The following is a 16,135-nucleotide window of genomic DNA, read 5'->3' as shown; positions in this document are numbered from 1 at the left end:
CACAACATGGATGCTAACAGGGGAGTGTGGATCCAGGGGCGACTTCTGGGCTTTCCTAACTTTCTCCCGCCGCAGACCCGACCCATCTACCCACCTTTCCCCGTTTACTGCCCTGATTGCTCTGGAGAAGCTCCTCTCGTGTGGGGCCTCGCACCTGCCCCCGAAGATGTCCTGTGTTTCGCCAAGGCTGTGGTCTCTTAGGGCACCTGACACCCACCCCTTTGCCTGCCTGCACAATGTAGGTGCCCCTGGTGATCTTCAAACGGGAGAAGGAGCTGGCCCGGAAGCTGGAGTTTGACGGCCTCTACATCACGGAACAGCCTGAGGACGATGACGTGAAGGGGCAGTGGGAAGGNTATTTCCACCCCAGGCTGGGCCTCGGCCTCAAAAGACCAGTTACTGCCAGTCCTGCCTCAGTCTCCCCAAGCTTTAGTCCTCCTGTCGTAATACAGACAAATCGCCTGTATGTTATAGTACCTGTGGGGGTGCTGGTGACACACGGGGATCCCCAGGGCCCAGACCCTGGAGCTTCTGGTTCGGTGAGGCTGGGGGGGGGGCAGGAATCTGCATTTAAACCCTGCCCCCACGTGTGATTCTTACCCAGGTGCCATCCCAGCCCACTCCATTCCCCCTCCCTCCCACCCCCGATCAAGTCCAATTTCATGTGTTCATACAGCAGGGCCTCATCATCTCTAGAATAAGGACACGAGGTCAGGCAGCCTGGGCGGGCCACATGATAGCTGGGACTTCTTGGCCAAGTCATTTAGCCTCTCTGTGCCTTAGTTTCCTAATCTGTAAAATGAGGATAAAAACAAAAACACCGAGGATCTTGTAACAATGAAATGAGACGAACTCATGCGCCTTCCGGGGCACGTAGAGCCGTGGATACGTGTTGGAAGTTGTTTTATTATGGGGTCCTGCCCAGGAGAGGTGGTGAGAGGAGGGAGGGAAGCCACACCAAGGACATCCTGTGCTCTCGTCGTCACCATCGAAGGCACACGGGACGTCTACGCGTTCAAGTACGCGTGCTGAGCAGAGAGAGAGAGGGAGAAACATCTGTTTCACGTTGTGGCTGCTCCAAGACCTTGACTTCTAAATACCATTTCCCACAAAAAAGGAGCCGAGCTCCGTGGAGAAGCAGCCAGTTCCAGGCCGGGGCGGGGAAGGGCAGTAAGCCTGGATTACCTTGGGTCAGAGGGCAAAGATGTGCTCCGCAGGAAACGTCCTGCTGCAAGGCCTCCGCTGCCAGCGGCTGGGGCTCCCGCTGGACAAATCAGCGGCAACTGGAGCATCAGGAAGGATAGGAAGTGCCAGGGATCGGAACACATCAAATAGGTCTGAAACCCTGGAGTCATGGTCACTCTCCACTCCAAACCCAACAAAACTCATTGACCACCTCTGCAGGATTTTTAAAAATTTTTATTTATTGGGGCGCCTGGGTGGCTTAGTCAGTTGAGCGTCCGACTTTCGCTTGGGTCATGATCTCGCGGTTCGTGGGTTCGAGCCCCGCGTCGGGCTCTGTGCTGACTGCCAGCTCAGAGCCTGGAGCCTGTTTCGGAGTCTGTGATTCCCTCTCTCTCTGACCCTCCCCTGCTCATGCTGTCTCTCTCTCTCTCCAAGAAATAAATAAAAAAACATTAAAAAAATTTAAAAAAAATTTTTTTAATTTATTTTTGAGACAGACAGAGTGTGGGTGGGGGAGGGGCAGAGAGAGGGAGACACGGATTCCGAAGCGGGCTCCAGGTTCTGAGCTAGCTGTCAGCACAGAGCCCGACATGGGGCTTGAACCCACGAACTGTGAGATCATGACCTGAGCTGAAGTCGGACACTTAACCGACTGGGCCACCCAGGCGCCCCTTAGGGTATCAACTTGTCAGTCAGAAAACTGGGAACGAGGGGCACCTGGGTGGCTCAGTCGGTTGAGCACCCAACTTCAGCTCAGGTCATGATCTCACAGTTTGTGAGTTCAAGCCCCGCATCGGGCTCTGTGCTGACGGCATGGAGCCTGCTTGGGATCTTCTGTCACCCCCTCTCTCTGCTTCTCCCCTGCTCTCTCTTTCTCTCTCAAAAATAAATAAATGTTTAAAAATATATTTAAAGAAAGAAAGAGAGAAAGAAAACTGGGAATGAAAGGGTCAGATTCATGCAACAGGCCTAAGCAAAACAGTGTGAGAACACAGCGCGCGCGCGCACGCACGCACACACACACACACACACACACACACACACACACACAGCCGGAGCTGGAGGCAGGCCAGGCTGCTGGCTCAGACTCCCCCCTGCCCTTCCCGCACCAGAGCTGCCTGCCCCCGAGTGCAAGCCCGCAGCCTCCCGGGGGCCCCCCCAAAGATGGCACTGGGGGTAAAGGTTGACCCGGGGGAAACGTCGCCTGGCATGAGGCCTTCAGAGCCTGACTCCAAGTGAGATGCAACCGTACCGTGCGGGGTCCCCTGTGAGAAGAGAGTTGGAACTTCCGGCCATGTTGGCCCAGCTGGTGGCTCCTGGTCCTTCTTGCCCTGACATCTCCGGGTCTCTCTCTCTCTCTCTCTCTCTCTCTCTCTCTCTCTCTCTCGGCAGGTCTTTCCCCAGCAACTACTGGGACAAGTTTGTCAAGCGGAAGGTGAGGATGTGGATGGGGAGGTGGAAGGGCCTCCCAAGCTGGGTCTCTGGCTGTCGCCTGGCCATCCCGGTCCTGCCAAGCACTTGCTTTGTGTGCAACCTTGGGCAAGGGGCTTTGTCTCCCCAGGGAGTACCTCAGTTTGCCCATCTGGAAATGGGCGTGATAATCACCTCTTCCCTCTGTAATGACATAATATGTGTTATGAGCATAGCACCGTGCCTGGCTCAGAATGAGTACTCAGTACTAGTTAGCAGAGGGGAGGGGAGGCATACTATTTGAAACACACAGACTCTGGTGCCAGATTGCCTGCTTTTCTATTCCTGGCCGTGTCAGCCTTTCTGTGCCTTAGTTTTCCTAAGACTCAAAGTGAGGTAGTAATAGGACTGACCCCGCAGGGTGGTTGTAAAGATTCTGTGACCTACTACATCAACAGTAACTGGCACATAGGGAAAGCAGGTAAGTGTCGCCTGTTACCATCATTCATTCACTTAACAAACATTTATCAAACACCTACCATGTGCCAGGAATCCAACAGTAAACACAACAGTGATTCTGACACTCGAGCTGGCAACACAGATGATGAGTACGGTTATAGGGTTTAGGTGGCGATAAGTGCTTTACAGGAAAAAAGCAGTGAAGGGGGGGGTGGGGAGGGTGTGTGTGTGTGTGTGTGTGTGTGTGTGTGTGTGTGTGGTCTAGGAAAGTTGTGGGAGGGCAGTAAGATCTTNGTGTGGTCAGGGAAAGGTTTCTCTCTTATATTCGGTAGGCAGGAAAGAGCACACTAGTTAATGAGGTGAAGGAGTGAGTCAAGTAGAAATCTGGGAGAAGAGTGTCCTAGGCAGGGAGAGTGGCCAGTGCAAAGGCCCTGAGGCAGGAATTTGTCTGGTATGTTTGAGGAACTGCCAAGAGGTCTGCGGGGCTGGAGCAGAGTGAATGAGGGAGGTGAGTGAGAGAAGAGTTCACAGATGGCAGAGACCCAATTACACAGGGCTCCCTCACTACCAACTTAATTATCTCTGTTTGGCTAATGCATCAGCTGAAACTTGATCGCTCTTGGACCCTTCCCCTGAGGATCTGAAGAAGGCTCTGACCCTTCTCCCCAGAAACACGCAACGCCAGTTTCTCACATAAAGTTCAGAGTGTCCCCAGAAGGCGCCTTGCAGGCTGTGGCCCGCCTGCACTGCAGCCGTGTCCGCATGTCCCCGTGATCCCTGGTACAGGTGCTGGACAAGCACGGGGACATCTATGGGCGGGAGCGCATCGCTGAGCTGCTGGGCATGGATCTGGCCACGCTGGAGATCACAGCCCACAACGAGCGTAAGCCTGAACCACCTCCGGGGCTGCTCACCTGGTAAGCCAGGGACCACCCAGCACAGGCCTGGGGCCATCTGGGAGCCTCTCGGACGTCCGCCCAACCTTCTCCCTCCCTCCGCACACAGGCTCATGTCCATTGACGTCAAGTACCAGATCTGGAAGTTTGGTGTCATCTTCACAGACAACGTGAGGAGGGGCTCATAGGTGGGGGAGGGGCTGCAGGAGGAGGGCCTTGGGAGGACTGGGGGCTCCACCCCCAGGTATCCTTGACCAGCGACTGGCTCCTGAGCCCCCACGCACCTCTGGTCCTGTGATTCCCCTTGACGCCTCAAAGCCCCTTGTCTCTCAGGTGCTCTTGAATTCTCAGTCTCTGTCCTTCAGCAGAGGGGTCCCCAGCGACCTCTAGGATGGCTGGGGTCCATTCCTGCAGAGCGCTCTCCCTCCTCCCGACGCTCCCTAGGCAGAGATGGCACCCTGACGCCCAGAGCACCCCCATCCCTCTCAAATGCTCCTCACCTCCCGCTCCCAGAGTGCTCCCTACTGCCCCCCAAATCCTTCTTGACCCTTCTGAACACTCCCTGACCCCCCGAGTGTTTCCCAGGAAGCCCGCACGCTCCCTGACCCCCGGCCCTGTGTGCCCACAGTCTTTCCTGTACCTGGGCTGGTACATGGTGATGTCCCTCCTGGGACACTACAACAACTTCTTCTTTGCGGCCCACCTCCTGGACATTGCCATGGGGGTCAAGACGTTGCGCACCATCCTGTCCTCCGTCACCCATAATGGGAAGCAGGTGTGGAGGGGACCTGACCCGGTGTGGGGTGGGGGGCATGAGCCTGGCAGGGATGAGCTGGCAGCCCTAGTAGGGGTGGAGGGGTGAGGGTAGGGCGGCTCCAGGGAAGAAGGGCAAGGCTGGGCGGGCTGAGCCAGGATGGGTGTGGGGAGTGAGACCCCAGAGGGAAGGCCACATCGGCTGACCCGGGGCGGGGACCAGGGAGGCTGGCCGAGCGTGGAGCTGACCAGCCCTCCGCCCCCCCCAGCTGGTGATGACCGTGGGCCTCCTGGCGGTGGTGGTCTACCTGTACACCGTGGTGGCCTTCAACTTCTTCCGCAAGTTCTACAACAAAAGCGAGGATGAGGACGAGCCCGACATGAAGTGTGACGACATGATGACAGTGAGCCCTTCCCCCAGCACTCTTGGGCGGGTCCCTGACCGGCAGACCCTTAGTGTTCCCACCCGCAAAGGGGGTTAATGGTAGTACCCACCTCATAGACAGACTCACTGGGGTTCCGTGAGCTGACGCTTGTGGGGTACTTGGAACGGTGCCAGGCATAGAATCAATGGCCACCGTTGAAATGTTATTTGGGCCTTTGAAGCTATTGTTGGAAAGGTGCTTAGGTGCAGTGCCCCTGTCACTTACAGATCATGTGGTCGGGGTAGGCTAGTCAACCTCCCCAGGCCCCGGTGCTCCTCCTCTGTAAAATGGGTGTGTAATAACAGTGCCTACGGCCTAGGCCTGGTTTTAGGACTCAGTGGAGCTCCCCTAAAAGTCTTACACTGGTGCCTGGTGTGTAGTAAGGATTCCACAGGCATTAGGTACTCTCATCATTATCTACAAAAGTCTCACCCAAGTATGTGACTCTTAATCTCAGGGTTGTAAGTTCGAGCCCCACGTTGGGTGCAGAGATTACCTTAAAAAAAAAAAAGAAATATAGGGGCACCTGGGTGGCTCAGTAGGTTAAGCATCGGACTCCATCTCAGCTCATGTCATGATCTCACAGTCTGTGAGTTCAAGCCCCGCATTGGGCTCTGTGCTGGCATCATGGAGCCTGCTTGGGATTCTGTCTCTCCCTCTCTCTGCCCAGCCCCCCCCTTCAACCTCTCTCTCTCTCTCAAAATAAATAAACTTGAAAAAACTTTTAAAATATACATATATATAAAAATTTCACCCCAAGTATCAGCAGGCCATGCTTGTTTATACTTTCTCTTCTATTCTGCTAACGGTGGTCATGACCCAGATTGAGCCGAGCTTCCTACAGGCATGGGCCACGGTTGAAAGAGTTATCTCAGGGCTTCTTCTCACAGAATGTCCTGTAATCTTGCCCCACGTTCTCAGGACTAGTCCGGCCCCTCAGCCTGACATTTGAGGCCCCACCAGACCTAGTCTTGACACCCATAGCCCTCTTTCACCATAGTCAGCGGCCTCAGCTCTTAACCAGACAACTGGCTGCTTTCACTTCTGGGGACACAGAGAGAACAAGCGTAAAGTCTTTCCCAGGCGCCAGGCAGACTGTGCCCTCCTCCCTGGTCTGAACCTTCGCGTAGCTCCCCAGTGCCGTGGGAGAAAATCGAGTCCCTCGCCATGGCTTATGAAGCCAGGGAAAAGCTAGCTTTGCCTGAGTCTAACCACAGTCTTTCTTGCTTGTGGCTCTCTGGCTGCCTGTCTTCTTTCAGTTCCCCTAAGACCATGTGTTTCCTCCCACCCAAGCCCTTTGCAGCTTACACGCTCTCCATCCTCCACCACAGGCCCCGCATACACGCCCCTCTTTCGCTCGACATGTCACCTTTAAACTTAAATGCTGCCTCCTACAGGAAGCCCTCCCTAACCATCAGCTGGGCCTCATTTCTCTCCCTGCTCTTTCTCACAGGAGCTCTATTTTCTAACCTCCCTGAACCTCTTTCAGTTCCTCCCGGGAACAAGATGTATTCTTTGCTCCCCAGGGGTGTCGGAACACGTGTGGTTTTCTCTGCCTGGAACACTTTCTCCCACCTAACACCTCCTTCAAGTTCCAGCTCACACATGTCCCCTCTTCTAGGGAAGCCTTGCCTGATCACCCTGGCTGAGTCAAGCTTTCAGCACTTCAAAGCTTCCTGTGCCTCCCCCATGGGCCCGGATCGCACTGTGCTCCCCACCCTGGCCCTGCCCTTGCTGCCTGTGTTCTCCCTATCACGGCTGTGATCACTTCCGGGCTGTCGCTATCTGATGACATGTTCGTGAGCCCTGCGAGGGCAGGGCCCACAGCTGTCTCAGCCCCTGCTGTGTCCTCTGCCCCTCAGCCCAGGGCCTTGGTAGTACTCGGTGGATGTCGAAGGACGGAATGCATGACCGATATGCTTCTCATGCTTCCCCCACAGTGTTACCTGTTTCACATGTACGTGGGTGTCCGAGCTGGTGGGGGCATCGGGGATGAGATTGAGGACCCAGCAGGCGATGAATACGAGCTGTACCGGGTGGTCTTCGACATCACCTTCTTCTTCTTCGTCATCGTCATCCTGCTGGCCATCATTCAGGGTCAGTGCTGGTCGGGGGGCTGTGAGAGCGGGGGCTCAGTGCCCAGAGGCAGACCAGCTCCTTGAAGAGTGCAGGTCCAGGATCCAGTCTGCCTGGGTTCACATCTTGGCTCTGCCTCTTCCTACTATGAGACTTTAGGCAAGTCACCGCTCTGAGCCTCAGTTTCTCCATCAGTAAAATGGGGATATTAACGATACCAACCTCGCAGCATTATTGTGAGAATTTAAGTCAATTCCTCCTAAGTGTTTTACCTATAATAAGTGCTCAGTAAACACTAGGTATCATTAGGAAGCAGGGTGAGATTAGGGAGAAGGAGAACTGGAGGCAAGGCCCAGAGGTAGGCAGCCAGAAGAGGGAGGAGCCTGAGCTGGGTCGCAGGTTGGGCACCGACTCGCACCTGCCGCCACAGGTCTGATCATTGACGCTTTTGGCGAGCTCCGAGACCAACAGGAGCAAGTGAAGGAAGATATGGAGGTAGGTCAAGTCTGGGGGCGACCCATAGGGATTATGGGAGGCTAGGGGGCCAAATGGGCCCGGATTCTGATGTCTCCCACCACCCACAGACCAAGTGCTTCATCTGTGGCATCGGCAGCGATTACTTCGATACAACACCGCACGGGTTCGAGACCCACACTCTAGAGGAGCACAACCTGGCCAATTACATGTGAGCATCACATGTAACATTGGGCCCAGTGGTCAGCTTTGGGCCCGTTGACCAATCGGGATGGGGGCGTGGCTGCCAGCAGCGAGGGGCGGAGTACTGCCGTAGGTGTGGGATCCCAGTGGGTGGATCCGAGCCAGCCAATCAGGAGAAAGTCAGGATAGTCCTGACCTATCCCTGCTGTCCTCCTGTCCCCAGGTTTTTCCTGATGTACCTGATAAATAAGGACGAGACAGAACACACGGGCCAGGTAAGGGAGTGTTAATGCGAGGACCGTGGGCAGGGACGTAGAGAGTTTTAATATAAGGTCAAGCAGCAGGTGGCAGTAAAAAGCCCATGTCGACACGAGTGGTTGAAGATGTGACTAATTCTTCCCCATACCCCAATCCTAGGAGTCTTACGTCTGGAAGATGTACCAAGAGAGATGTTGGGATTTCTTCCCCGCTGGCGATTGTTTCCGCAAACAGTACGAGGACCAGCTTAGCTGAGACACCCCCAGCTGGTCCTTCACCCCCACCTCAAGTGCCTTATACTCTCAGCAAGTCCCTTAGTCCCAAACCCCGCCCCCCAAGGCAGCTGGGGGACAGGTGACCATGTACTGGAGAAATAAAGTCTGTGCTACACCCCTGACATCATTGTGTTGGATCGTTGACATCTGAGGTGTGGGTGGGCATCCAGGAATTCTGCCCTCCCTCGCCCCGCCTTGAAGAACAAGATGACAGCAGAGGCTGGAGTCATATTTATTGGGAGACAAGTGCATGTCGTAACCACTAATGTATGTTCGCTGGGGAGGCGAGTGGAGGGACTGGTTCCTAACATCCCCTTAGAAACTCATTCCTGGATGTAGAGGTTGCTGGGGGCTGTAGGATCATCTGCTGGGCGTGTTTCCACCACCACAGGCCTGGGGAAGGAGGAGAGAAGTCAGTTCATTCGTTCGTTCGTTCATTCATTCATTCATTCATTCATTCATTCATTCACAAAGGAGTTAATAGAGGCTGTGCCAGCACAGTTCTGGGCTATTGGCAGTGATGAGCAGAGATGGTCACTGCCCTTGAGGAGCTCAAAACGGGAGACCAACGTGAATCAGTGAATTACGTGAGTGCAAACCACTCATGTAACGGAGTGCACTGCGTGGAAACCTATCCCAAAGGGCTGCCCAACGTGCCCCAAAGAATAGATGGTGGGTCCTGAAAGAGGCTGAGGAGGGAACTTGGTGAGAAGTCAGGGAAAGGTGTTTGGGGAGAGAACAGCCTATGCAAAGGCTTTGAGGTGGGAGAGAGCTTGGGGCTGGGCTGCAGAAATCAAAGTCTTGTGCGCTGTGGCCAGGACTGGCTGTTTACCTTGAGGTGTTTATCTGGTGTCCGGGACTGGGTACTGAATGGGAGAGTTTAAATGAGGGGAGTAACGCTTTCGGATTTAGATTTTAAAAGACCTCTCTGGCATGTCAAAAGGCCACAAGAGATCCTTGAAGGAGCCCTCACGGGCTAAATCTGGGAGTTCTCGTGCCTCAGAATAAATGATGATGAGAGTCATAAAGATTGTAACCCACAGGATAAGATGGAAATCCAGGAGCCTATGCTGAAATACACACACACATACACACATGGCAGAGAAAACAGTGTTCCCTACAGTAGCATGCCAATAATAAGTGCAGAAATAGAAAATCACTGCTGGGTAACTATCCTAATAATATATTCAGGCAAAAATCAATAATAGATGCTAAAAGCAGTGTAAAAGTCTGACAGAAATAGTATAATTACACTCTCAGCAAATCACCACAAAAGATACTTTTTTTAAATACAGAAAGTAATTTTATAGTGGAGAAAACTGACCTTACTCACTCCACCTTACCCAAGTGCTCAGAGATGACATGACCAGTGCTAGGACAAACTGACAGGTGCCTCCTGATATGACGTAGTGAGGACACGCCATCACTTCTGCGGTATCCCTGCCCCCTAATGCTTCACCTGGAAACCTCAAACCCAACTGAGGGACATTCTGGAAAACAACCTTCCTGTACTCTTCAAAAGTATCAAGGTCGTGAGAAACAAAGAAAATCTGAAGAACTGTTCCAGGCTAAAGCCTAAAGAGACATCACTCCTAAAATGCAATCCATGGGGTGCCTGGGTGGCTCAGTCGGTTGGGCATCCGACTTTGGCTCAGGTCATGATCTCACAGTTCGTGAGTTCGGGTCCTGCATCGGGCTCTGTGCTGACAGCTCAGAGCCTGGAGCCTGTTTCAGATTCTGTGCCTCCCTCTCTCTCTGACCCTCCCCTGCTCACACTGTCTCTCTCTCTCAGAAATAAATAAAACATTAAAAAAAAAGAAAAAAACAACTAAATGCAACCCATCATCCTAGATTGTCTCCTGGACCAGAAAAAAAAAAGTATTATGTTTTGGTTATAAAGAGAATCATTGGGCCAACTGGTGAGACTGGATATATGGGTTAGAAGGTAGTGATGTCTTGCTGTTGTTTTCTTGATTTAGACAGCTGCTCTGTGGTCTGTGAGAGTATGTCTTTGCTTGGATTTAGGAAACAATTCATACCCATATAGAAAAGAAATGATATATATACAAAATAAACATGATAAAAACAAACCAAAACCAAACCACCACCAAAAAGTTAACATCTGGGAAACTGGATGAAGGAAGGGGATACAAGAATTTTTTAAATTTCTTCTTGCAGCTTCTCTGTGAGTTGAAAATTATGTCAAGCTAAAAAGCGAAAATTAAAATTAAAAAATAAAAATGTCCCCTTGGCTTCCCTGTGGGGAATGAACTATAAGGGACAGAGATAGGAGCAGGGAGACCAAGAGAGAGAATGTCCAGGCCAAAGACACAGGTGGCTAGAGAGATCTCAAGACACCTCTCCAAGCTGGAAGCCCCCCTCCCAGGTTCTGTGTCCCCTTCCCTAAGTCCATACCTGGGGGAGCCAAGCAGACGGAAGGTGAGGGTGGGGTCTCTCAGCTCCTGCAACAGCTGGGGAAAAGGCGTGTGTGTCAGTATCTAGAAGATTCTTCCCCTCTCCCTTAAAGGGAATGGGGTGGGGGTGGGGGTGGGGTTCCTTTCAACTTCTAGTCTCAGGTCCAGAAATAATCAGTCTAGCTAACACCATTCACCAGCTGTGTGACCGCAAGCCAGTTACTTTACCTCTCTGTGCCTTATACTAACCTGTGAAGTCACAGAACCTTCCTGATATGCGATGGTGAAGTTTAAATACAATACAAACATGTAAAAGCAGCATCTAACATATAGCATTCTATGAGCTAAGGACCATTTTTTGCTCCATTTCCCAGATGGGGAAAGTAACGCCCGGGAAGGTTAAGTCATTTGCTTGAGGCCAATCAGCTGATTCCAACCCCAGCAGTCTGTTCACCCCCTTCAGCACCCACATATCTCTCTAGTGACCCTTATTTTATACTTGGAGACTGAGGCTCAGAGAGAGTAGAATCTCTTGCACAAGATCCCACAGTGGCCAGGAATGAGCTCTGGACCCAAGAGACCCTAGGGTACAGAAGGAGACCTGTCTGAACTGAGACTGGAGGAAGCTTCTAGTCAGGGCTTCACACCCTGGCTCAGTTCTCCTGATCTACCTGATGAACTGGATGGCTGACGAGGGAGGAGCGGGTTTGTGGGCGCTGGGATGGGGAGGCTTACCTGGTCTGAGCCTGGAGCCCACACCTGCACTCCATGCTTCCAAAAGGCCTGGAGCCGGCCCCCGACCATAGCTGGGGGAAAGCAGTGCCTGTTACCCTCGGTATCATGACCCCCCCCCTCCCCTGCTCTGGACCGGGGGCTCTGCCATCCCTGCGCGTACCCACAGCCTCTACCGCTTCAGTCATAGGGATCTCCGGAGTCCGAAGCCCCCGGACTGGGTCTCCCTCCGGGGTCACCAGCTTCAGAGACCCTAGAAGACGGTAGAGAGACGGCTTTATGAGCGAGGCTCAGAAGGATGCTGAGACCGTACAATAAATTCACTGAGAAGCAAAGCAGGACGGGGGCAAGGCCTGGAGGGGCTCAGCGTTTCTGAGAAGCACGGGGTCTGCGAGGCAGAGATCCAGGAACAGTGGAGGAAAGAGAGGGAGGGGCGTCCTTACCGTCCATCAACACCATCACCTTGTCTTCCTCCACCTGGGTCACCTGCACCGGTCCCCTGTGCTCTGTTTGACAGGAGATGGTTCAAAGACCAATTCCACCTGCTTCTGCCTTCCTCCGTTGGGCACGCTCTCCATTCCCAAGCTAGCAGGCTAAACCCCGCCCATCCCAGCGGTCCCGACGGGTCCTCAGTCTCAATCTCACCGACTGCATGCACCCACCTCTCTCCCCTCGCCCCAGGTTCAATCCCTTTCCCAGTGACCCAATTTANGGGCTTCCCAAGTATATTTCCTGGGCCCTCGGTAATGCGGGATGGTATCTAGGAACTTCACGGGGTGAGGCCCCAGAGGCGTGAGGTGATGCCTCCTTAGAAATGGATGGGTGTGGTCTCAGAGTTGGCGTGGCTTCTGTTTGGGGCGTGCCGCCTTAATGACAGCAAAGCAAGGTCCCCGGAGGGGCGTGACCTCACAGGGAGCAAACTCTCCTTAGACGCAAAGGATCTGAGTGGGGTCTCCTTAGAGAACCTGGGGATGGGGCACAGGGCCTGAAGAATAACTAGGCTGGAGTGAGAAGCGGAGCTTAAGGATCAGGAAGCACTCAGAAGGGGGAGCCTCTAGCGCCGACCACAGGTGGGCGGGGCCTCGGGTAGAAGCGGGGCTTCATGGAAACTCAGCAGAAGCGTCAGGAGAGGAAGGCCCTAGCATTCAACCTCACAGAGTCCCCAGCCTCTAAAGGTCCCCTACCCGGACCAGCAGGAACTTGTTCATGGGCTGATACCACTGAAGCAGGACCACGGACGTCTCCAGTGCCCCGCACAGGAACGGGCCCCCGGAGCTCGCACCCTCCGCTGTGGGGGTGGGTAAGGACGGGTTAGGGTCAATCTTCTCTCCCCTTCCCCGCCCCCCGCGAAAGGACACACAACTTTCCCCGGACTCTAGACACCCTGCCTTAACAATGCAACCCTCTTGGGTAGATGCAGGCCCAGCCCCACACCCCGTTTCCTCTTGTTCCCCCCACCCCCACCCCGTTAGGATTCTCTCTCACCCACGCAGCAAGCCCGGCACCCTTTGGTGTCCTGGATCTTGGTGGAGACCATATTCTTCCTGCAGAAGAAAGCGGGTGTAAATGCGGAGGGATGGCAGGAAGGGGGGTTACAGGGGCCTGTGGGCCACTGGGGGCCGGTACCTTGCCAGTAGCCGGTGGGGGCTGATGTGCGCGATGGGGCTTCCCGCTCTGGTCTCCTTGCGGTCCAGCAGGCCCAGGATACTATGAGAATACAGGTGGGGGGTCTTTCCTGCAGTGTGTGTGTGTGTAGGGGAAGCAGGCAGTTAAAGGACACCAGACACAGCCACCCTTCCTTGTCCCTTGGCCCTATCCCTTTGAAATGTCCAAGGCTTCGAGTCTCAAACGGTTTTATTTATTCATGTGCTTTTGCTCAGTGGTGAGTAAACTAGACCTGTTCCCTAGCCCTCTGGGCCCGTAGCCATCTGAGAAACTCCGGACACTTAGCCGGTCAGGTGAAGTGACACACGTTACTAAATTTAAGAAGAAACCTATCCAGAAATTCTCTAGAAGTCTGTGATCGCAGATGTGATATTAACTAACTCATGAAGCCTAATTGGCTTGGCGTTTCCCCATAAATTAGAAATTCTTTTACACAAAATGTTTCTAAAACAGTAACACAAAATGGTGACCTATACCTACTCACTCACTCTATCTGACTAAAGTGTGGAATACATTCTAACTGCCATCTAACATCCAAGAAATGAAAAGACCTACTGTAGACCATACCTCAAAACTGACTTGAGGTGGGACTACTGTGATCCCCATTTTACAGGTAGGAAAACTGAGGCTCAGGGAGCGAGTCCCACAGTGAAAAAGTGGCTGAGATTTTAAGTGCGGGCTCTGTGAAGGGGGTGCGTTTTGTTTTGTTTTTTTTCAGCTGTGCCCATCTACCTCCCAACCCCCTCTCAACCCCTTAACTTCTGACCCCACGCCCCCCACCTGACCCACAGCCAGACCTGAGAGAGACATGAGGACATTGTTGATGGAGTACACCCAGGTAGTCCGGCTTGGAAAGAGCTGTGGAGAACGAGGCAGATGGGTCCCCTAAGACCCCGGAAATCCCCAACTCCAGCCTCTCCCTTGGCCCCCCGGGCGCTGTCCTCACCATCTCCAGTGTGGCCTCCTGGTCATTGCGGTTCAAGATGAAAATGCCTTCCTCTGCCCCCAGGAGCAGGTGCTGGTCTGCAGGCACAGACACAAAGACACTGGGACCTGCCTCATCCTGGGCGGGGGGGTGGCTCCCAGACCCCGACCTGACCCCAAACACTGCTAGGCTGTCCTCCAGCCCTGCCCCTCAACTCTCTCTTACTCCCAGCCTGAAATCTGTTACTTACTTACTCTGTTTCCTGAAATCTGAACTCAAACGCTGATCCAGTGCCAGTTCAGACTGGTCTCATTCTTCCCCACCTCTCAAGGTTGGACCTGCAAATCCTGACCCCTGTCCCCTCGACTTTGACCCCCAACATCAGTCATGCTTCCCCAAATAGCCCTCAAAGTTCCATCCTTCTCTTCCCCAGTCCGGACCCCCAAATGCTAGTCTTGTCTCAACACTGATCCTCAAACGTGGGCCCCCTGAAATGTGGCTTTTTCTCTCCAGTGTGTCTCCCTCCAATGCTGTTTGTTTTTTTTTCAAATAAGTTTTAGTCATTTTTAAAAGAAATATTTTAAGTAATCTCTACACCCGACATGGGGTTTGACCTTACAATCCTGAGATCAAGGGTCACACACTCCACCAACCGAGCCAGCCAGGTGCCTCTACTGCTGGGTCTTTAATATTTACCCCTCACTGACCTTGTCTCCACATCTCTTGTCCCCAAATCTTTTCCCTTTCTGCTACATTCCCACCCCTGAAACTTCTGACTCCAGAATGCAGACCCCAGCCTCTCTACCATTAACCTCCAGCTGAGGTGAAAGGGGCCCAACTGTCTCCCATCTTCTACTCCAAACTCTGACCATTCTGTTATATGTGATATTCCTGGCCCCTAAACTCTTATTTTCTGAATTTTCACCCACAAATTCATTTTCACTCTACCCATCTTTGATCCCCAAACCCCAACTGTAAGCCTGGGCTCTGGTCCTGCCTCAGCTCTGTTCTTCCCCATCCTACTAAAATCCTCCCCAGCGGGGCACGTGGGGGGCTCAGTCAGTTAAGCTTCTGACTCTTGATTTCAGCTCAGGTCATGATCTCACAGTCTGTGAGTTCGAGCCTCGAATCGGGCTCTCAGCTGTCAGCACAGGGCCCGCTTCAGATCTTCAGTCTAGCTCTCTCTCTCTGCTCTTCCACCATCCTTGCATGTGCTCTCTCTCTCTCTCTCTCAAAAAGAAATATTAAAAAAAAAAAAAAAGACCCTCCCCATCCCTCTGTCTGTGCCTCCATTAAGGGCCCTCCCACCCCCCATTCCTCTCGGTGACACTCCCGAGTGCCCACCCTTGGTGGAGGGGTGTATCCAGGCAGCCGTGCTGTGGATCCGGAGGGGACAGCCATTGAACAGCTTCACGAGAAGGGCACATCCCTAGGCAGACCACGGGGCAGAGCAGCAGATCCAGCAAAAGGAAGGAGGGGACAGGAAGGTGCAGGGGTTAAGGCTCTGAGGCAAGAGCATCAGCATTCAAATCCTGCCTCTGCCTCCTTGGCAAGCTGTTTATGACCTTGGCAAGCTACACATCCCTCTTTGCCTCCGTTTCCCCACCCCCAACACGCGAGACAATGTCACTCTATCTGTGAAGGTTTACACCACGTAAAAGCGTGCGATCGGTGTCTGGCACAAAGGCACTGCCCAACAAATGTCGCCTATCGTCATTACTACTCTTCTGTCGCTACACACCATCCCACCCCTACCCACCCCCAGGCATCCAGACCACACAGCTGGTCTCACCTTTCTCTTCATCTTTTCCTTCTTGGGGGGCAACAATGGGGGCTGATTGGGGTCCCGGGGGGTTGGGTTCCAGAGTGAGGGTTCTGAGACAGGGTGGGGGAAAATCAGTCCCCAAAGCGCCCCCCTCCCCTGCCCAACTCCCACCCCCTGCCCACCTGCTGCCCCAGCCTGCCCCCTTACCTGAATGGGCAGTTAGGTGGGGGCTTCGCGTGA

At 53.5% G+C, this 16,135-nt stretch overlaps 2 protein-coding genes across 2 annotated transcripts in view; one reads left to right on the top strand and one right to left on the bottom strand.

Annotated features, from left to right (window-relative positions):
• RYR1 (ryanodine receptor 1) overlaps nt 1-8,516 on the top strand; it is a 115,724-nt gene extending 107,208 nt beyond the window's left edge. Inside the window, 11 exon segments of the mRNA XM_077773631.1 lie at nt 243-370; nt 2,578-2,620; nt 3,841-3,971; nt 4,060-4,120; nt 4,579-4,725; nt 4,973-5,107; nt 7,069-7,225; nt 7,635-7,699; nt 7,789-7,889; nt 8,085-8,136; nt 8,279-8,516. Coding sequence (XP_077629757.1) covers nt 243-370; nt 2,578-2,620; nt 3,841-3,971; nt 4,060-4,120; nt 4,579-4,725; nt 4,973-5,107; nt 7,069-7,225; nt 7,635-7,699; nt 7,789-7,889; nt 8,085-8,136; nt 8,279-8,374 — 1,116 coding nt within the window. The 3' untranslated portion in view covers nt 8,375-8,516.
• Nucleotides 8,517-8,610: 94 nt separating this feature from the next.
• The window catches only part of MAP4K1 (mitogen-activated protein kinase kinase kinase kinase 1), a 15,839-nt gene continuing 8,314 nt past the window's right edge, over nt 8,611-16,135 (bottom strand). The window contains exons 19-32 of the mRNA XM_077773630.1: nt 16,103-16,135; nt 15,923-16,005; nt 15,475-15,559; nt 14,152-14,228; nt 14,003-14,063; nt 13,167-13,275; nt 13,026-13,084; nt 12,711-12,828; nt 12,451-12,541; nt 11,984-12,065; nt 11,704-11,793; nt 11,544-11,614; nt 10,810-10,865; nt 8,611-8,787 (exon numbers count right to left, since the gene is read on the bottom strand). Coding sequence (XP_077629756.1) covers nt 8,718-8,787; nt 10,810-10,865; nt 11,544-11,614; nt 11,704-11,793; nt 11,984-12,065; nt 12,451-12,541; nt 12,711-12,828; nt 13,026-13,084; nt 13,167-13,275; nt 14,003-14,063; nt 14,152-14,228; nt 15,475-15,559; nt 15,923-16,005; nt 16,103-16,135 — 1,085 coding nt within the window. The 3' untranslated portion in view covers nt 8,611-8,717. The remainder of the gene's footprint in view (nt 8,788-10,809; nt 10,866-11,543; nt 11,615-11,703; nt 11,794-11,983; nt 12,066-12,450; nt 12,542-12,710; nt 12,829-13,025; nt 13,085-13,166; nt 13,276-14,002; nt 14,064-14,151; nt 14,229-15,474; nt 15,560-15,922; nt 16,006-16,102) is intronic.

The sequence above is a fragment of the Crocuta crocuta genome, unplaced genomic scaffold (genome assembly GCF_008692635.1).
Source record: "Crocuta crocuta isolate KB4526 unplaced genomic scaffold, BGI_CrCroc_1.0 scaffold267, whole genome shotgun sequence".
NCBI classification, from domain to species: Eukaryota; Metazoa; Chordata; class Mammalia; order Carnivora; family Hyaenidae; genus Crocuta; species Crocuta crocuta.
This window is presented reverse-complemented; position numbering and strand designations above follow the sequence as displayed.